This window comes from Lipotes vexillifer, unplaced genomic scaffold (genome assembly GCF_000442215.2).
Source record: "Lipotes vexillifer unplaced genomic scaffold, Lipotes_vexillifer_v1.1 scaffold690, whole genome shotgun sequence".
In the NCBI taxonomy this organism is placed as follows: domain Eukaryota; kingdom Metazoa; phylum Chordata; class Mammalia; order Artiodactyla; family Lipotidae; genus Lipotes; species Lipotes vexillifer.
This window is the reverse complement of record NW_006798376.1, coordinates 3,280,352-3,285,795: the sequence shown is the minus strand read 5'-3', so window position 1 is coordinate 3,285,795 and position 5,444 is coordinate 3,280,352. Positions and strand designations below refer to the sequence as shown.

General features: G+C 40.9%; 1 protein-coding gene across 1 annotated transcript in view; it reads right to left on the bottom strand.

The window, feature by feature from the left end:
* Positions 1 to 5,444, bottom strand: part of PAPSS2 (3'-phosphoadenosine 5'-phosphosulfate synthase 2) — a 52,538-nt gene that overhangs the window by 3,522 nt on the left and 43,572 nt on the right. The window contains exon 11 of the mRNA XM_007470318.1: positions 437 to 572. Within this exon, the coding sequence (XP_007470380.1) occupies positions 437 to 572 (136 nt within the window). The remainder of the gene's footprint in view (positions 1 to 436; positions 573 to 5,444) is intronic.

The following is a 5,444-nucleotide window of genomic DNA, read 5'->3' as shown; positions in this document are numbered from 1 at the left end:
GTATGCAGGCCTCTCACTGTTGTGGCCTCTCCCGCTGCGGAGCACAGGCTCCGGATGCGCAGGCTCAGCGGCCATGGCTCACGGGCCCAGCCGCTCCGCGGCACGTGGGATCCTCCCGGACCGGGGCACAAACCCGCGTCCCCCGCATCGGCAGGCGGACCCTCAACCACTGCGCCACCTGGGAAGCCCTGCTTTTTTTACTTAATAGATATATTTTGGGTATCCTTCTGGGTCGGTGCATATTTTTAACTACTGCATAATATTGCAGTAGTTCAACTTTATAAGGTGTTTCCATATCAAAAGACATATCAATAGAAGATGATAAAAGTTTTCAGCTTTTCAAAACTATAAACATGCTGTTGCCTGATAATCCTTAATTCTGTAAGCAGAAGAGGGTTAGGAGTATTAACAAATGCCATAGAGCCAGGCTACGTACCAGCATTCATTTCTTTACATTTCTGTTTGAGCTCCAGAGGTGTCAGGCGGTATTGGTCCAACCCATCATTCCACCGTATTCTCTCCAGCACCTGAAGGTCACCACCAACCAGCCAATCCCCACTTTCCATCACCATCTAGAAAGCCCGTTATTAAAGCTGTTAGTGATTAATACTGTTTTCCATTTTATCTAAAATTTTTTCTTCTTCTGAACCAATCTTGGCTTACTTGAAGAACTGCCTTCAGTTCTTCAACATTTCAAGCACAGTATTTATCAAACTTGTTGGTCTCTCAAATCCTTTATTACTCTTAAAAATTACTGAGGACCTGCAAAGAGCTTTTTTTTATATTGGTTATATCTATAATTTTCTGTATTAGAAATTAAAACTTAATTCCATTAAAAATATTTATTGACTTAAAACTAACAATAAGTCTATTAAATATTAACATAAACATTTTATTTTTTACTGAAAAATATTTTCCTAAAACATAAGAGAAAAATGGCATTGTTTTACATGTTTGCAAAATCTCTTCATTATCTGACTTAATAGAAGGCAGCTGGATTCTCGTATCTACTTTTGCATTTATTCTGTGGCGATATGTTATTTTGGCTGAAATATGTAAAGAAAATTCAACTACAGATAGGTAGTTGGAAAAGGGAAGAGTATCTGAATAGCCTTTTTCTATCATGTGGATATTCTTCTTTGATATAAAATATTAACCTAATTTAAAAATCAGCAACTTTAACAGACATTTCTCCATATATGATGTACAAATGGCCAACCCAACAGGGATATGAAAATATGTTCACCATCACTCATCACTGGAGAAATGCAACCTCACACCCATTAGGATTGCTACTATCAAAAACAGAAAATAACAAGTGTGGACAAGGATGTGGAGAACCCCCTGTGTACTGTTAGTGGGACTGTAAAATGGTGTAACAGTATGGAGTTTTTTCAAAAAATTAAAAATACAACTACCACATGACCCAATAATCCAATTTCTGGGTATATATCCAAAAGAATTAAAAGCAATGTCTCACAGAGATTTGCACAACCATATTCATAGCAGCACCATTCACAATAGCTAAAAGGTGGAAGCAACCCAAATATCTATTTGAAAGATGAATGGATGAGCAATGAATGTGAATGATATACATACAATGGAATATTATTCAGCCTTCACAACAAAGAAAATCCAGCCAGAGACTACAAGGGGGATGAAACTTGAAGACATTATGCTAAGTGAAAAAGCCATTCGCAAAAAGATAAATACTGTATTTTTCCACTTACATGGGTATCTAAAGTAGTCAACTTCATAGAAAATAGAATGGTTGATACCAGGGTCTGGGGAGGGGAAAGAGTTGTTTAATAGGTATGGAGTTTCAGATTTTCAAGATGAAAAAGTTTTGGAGATCTGTTTCACAACAATGTAAATATACTTAACACTACTGAATAGTACACTTAAAAATGGTTAAGATGGTAAATTTTATGTTACATGTCTTTTACCTAAATAAGTAAATAGATAGATGGTAGATAGATGATAGACAGATGACAAGACTCATTTTTCACTGAGGTCACTACAAATACTCTACTTTTTGATACCCAGTCTCAGTTGAAAAAGTGACTTCAGGGAAGGGTAGGGAAGGAACAGAACATGGAGACTTTTAGAAAGAACCATCTATACACTGTCCCACACTTTAGATGGCCCAACTCTGGCGTCTTCAATTGTGACCCTTCTGTCAGGGCAAGGAAACCCTGGTGGGCAGGCCCACCTGAAGTCTGCATTTACTCTCCACCATGAGATGTGTACCTGGGACATTCAGCCTGGGGTGCCCACAGGCAGACCCAGAGGGCCTCCACGGCATGTGACAAGGCCAAACAGAGAGAAAAGAAGGGTTGGCTGCAGGCCAGGAGCCAACTGTCCACACACTACCATGTTCTGGTAGAGAACCGAGAAGCCTAAATTTGAACATGGCCTTCCAGATTGTGATCAAGGCATATTGCCAAAGTAGAAAGATAAAACATATTTAAGTTTATTAGTTAGATAAGTAACTTTTAAATATGGTATCGGGCTTCAGCTCATATTGTTACCCTGGGGTGCACAAATATTAGGTGGGAACCTGGTGTGAAGAATGGTCAAAGTAATGAAAAAGAAAAGCCTGACAGTGTTTGATGAAAGGAGAGGGTTAGCACTTTCCTTGACAAGGATGGATGGAAGAGGCCCCAGGCCTGACAACACACATATGGGTAATGCATTGCCACCTACTTTGTGACATCTAACCATGGTTTTTATGTTGTACATCTGAAATGTATACATTGTTATGTGTTCATCTTATCTCAACCTGAACAAAGAAAAACATGACAACCCTTTTTTTCTATAAACTTAAATATGTTCCATATGACGCTGCAGTGCCACAAGTCACGACTGAGAGCAGGTGTCTCTCCTCAGTCATTGAGACAAACATTACAGAACGTCTTACTTCTCAGTCAAATCATAGTTGTGCAGTCATTCCCCTGATCAAATTCTATAACTGCCTTTTGCAGTGTCCAAGGACAGTGTGGCCAGCCTGTAATGTCAGCAGAAAAGAGGGAGGCAAGAAAAGGGGAGAGAAAGCTGATTGATTTATGACACCAATTCAGAAGACATCAAGGTGGTGATGGTATACCCCTGGTTCAATTTCCTGTCATGGCCAGATGTTGGAGTTTACAATGACTTGCCTTCCAGAGGTTTTCAGGGAATGGGAGGTTGGGCTAGAGCCAGGGTTCTCAACAGAGGGTGATTTTGCCTCTCCTGGTGACACCTGACAATATCTGAAGACAACTGTGACCATCACAACTGGAGTGGGGAAGGGTGTGTTATTGGCATCTAGTGATTAGAGGCCAGGAATGCTTCTCAATATCCTACATTGCACAGGACAGCCCCCGAAACAAAGGAAACCCTGGGTAGAGAAAGGGTGATTTGCAAGGGATTTGCTTGTTTTTTCATGGCCCCCCCTTCTAAACTCTGTGCTCAGGAAAATCACTTAACAAGAATATTGTCAAATACCCATACCTAGACATTTAACTTTCTCCTCATTGCTTAAACTGCAGATAAAATTTTGAAAGAGTTACCCCAAATCCCTGGGCATGCAGTAACTCATTCTGGGCACAAGGGGTCCACCCTATATTGTTCTATTGGCAAAGGCAATATTGAACCTGTCTCATTCACCATCCAGCCTAAAAATACATCTGGAGAACAATGCTGAAACTATGCTTTTGGCACTTCTGGGATCAGGAGGGACAGAGAGCATGTCTGTCCCCAAGGTGGCTCAACTGTCCCCAGAACTGTGGTCCAGCTATCAGGAAGGGAGGTCCAGTGGCTCTAATTTCCAAGGGCTTTGTGGCCCATAAGTACCCATTTCCTTCCAAGCTTCCTGCCAAAGGCAGGTGTGGGACCACAGCTAGAGTTTGCAGAACTAGACACACGTGTGAGGAACAGGCTTTAAGGAGTCTAGTGAAGCAGTGAAAGAGGAACGGGGCTTGGAATCACAGACAACAGGAGAGGAGAGAGGATGAGCTCAAACACTACGATGAAGACTAAGAAAGCTATGGTGAACAGGCTGAAAGAGGGCAAGGAAAGGAAGAGTGGAAATAACCTAGGGAGGAAGAGGGAACGTGCACATCAGGAGAGGAGCTGCGGAGGGTGGGAAGGTGTGACAAAGAAAGTGAGGAGGCAGGAGTGGAAGGAACAGTGTCCTAGGCTGAGGGACCAGTACATGCAAAAGTGTGACAGAGGATGATATAGTGACCAGCTGAGATGCTGGAGGGGAATATCTTGGGTGGTGGTGGTTAGAGGTGGTAAGGTGATGTCATAGCTTTATGTGAGCTCCCAAATAAAGCTTGAACAGTCCACTCAAGCTGAAGAATTGGAGAGGGGCTTCAAGGGGAGTAGGGCAAGAGACAGGGAAGAAATTAAGTGTCCTGGCCCAAGTTGCAACAGAAGTGAACACCTTCAAGCAATACCTAGGAGGCAGAACTGTTAGGACTTGGTGATTGAATGGACAAGGGAGAAGAAAGGAGGAAGAATGACGTCCAGTGTGGTATATATGTACAATGGAATATTAGTCATAAGAATGAAATAATGCCATTTGCAGCAACATGGATGGACCTAGAGATTATCCTACTAAGTGAAGTAAGAGAGAGAAAGACAAGTATCATATGATATCACTTATATGTGGAATCTTTAAAAAAATGATACAAATGAACTTATTCACAAAACAGAAAGACTCACAGACTTAGAAAACAACCTTATGGTTACCAAAGGGCAAAGGTGGCAAGGGGAGGGGTAATTTAGGAGATTGGGATTAACACATACACACTGCTATATATCAAATAGATAATCAACAAGGACCTACTGTATAGTACAGGGAACTCTACTCAATACTCTGTAATAACCTATATGGGAAAATAATATGAAAAAGAATAGATACACGTATATGTATAACTGAATCACTTTGCTGTACACCTGAAACTAGCACAATATTATAAATCAACTATACTTCAATTTAAAAAATACTTTGAAAATAACAGAAAATATATATATTTTCAGAATGCCAGGAGATGTACACTCAAAACTGAGGAAATTCATTATGGAAAATAAATGTTGATCTTATGATAAAAAAGAAAAGAAAAAAGAATGACATCTAGGTTTTGGACATGGGCCACTGTTTGGATGGCGGAGCTGTTCACAGAGGTGGGGGACACAGGAGGGGCACAAGGCTGGGGTGAAGTTGCCCATGTTGAGTGCAAGATGCTTGCAGGATATATCCAGGTGGCGCCACACAAGAAACAGTTGCGGATAATTATCTAATGCCATGGTTCTCAACCTTCACAGTACATTAAAATCACAGGGAGCCTCAAAACCCACAATACCCAGAACTGAGCCCAAGCCAATTAAATCAAAGACTGGGAGTGAGATATCCGGTCATGGGTAATTTTTTTTTTTTTTTTTTTTTTTTTTTTTTT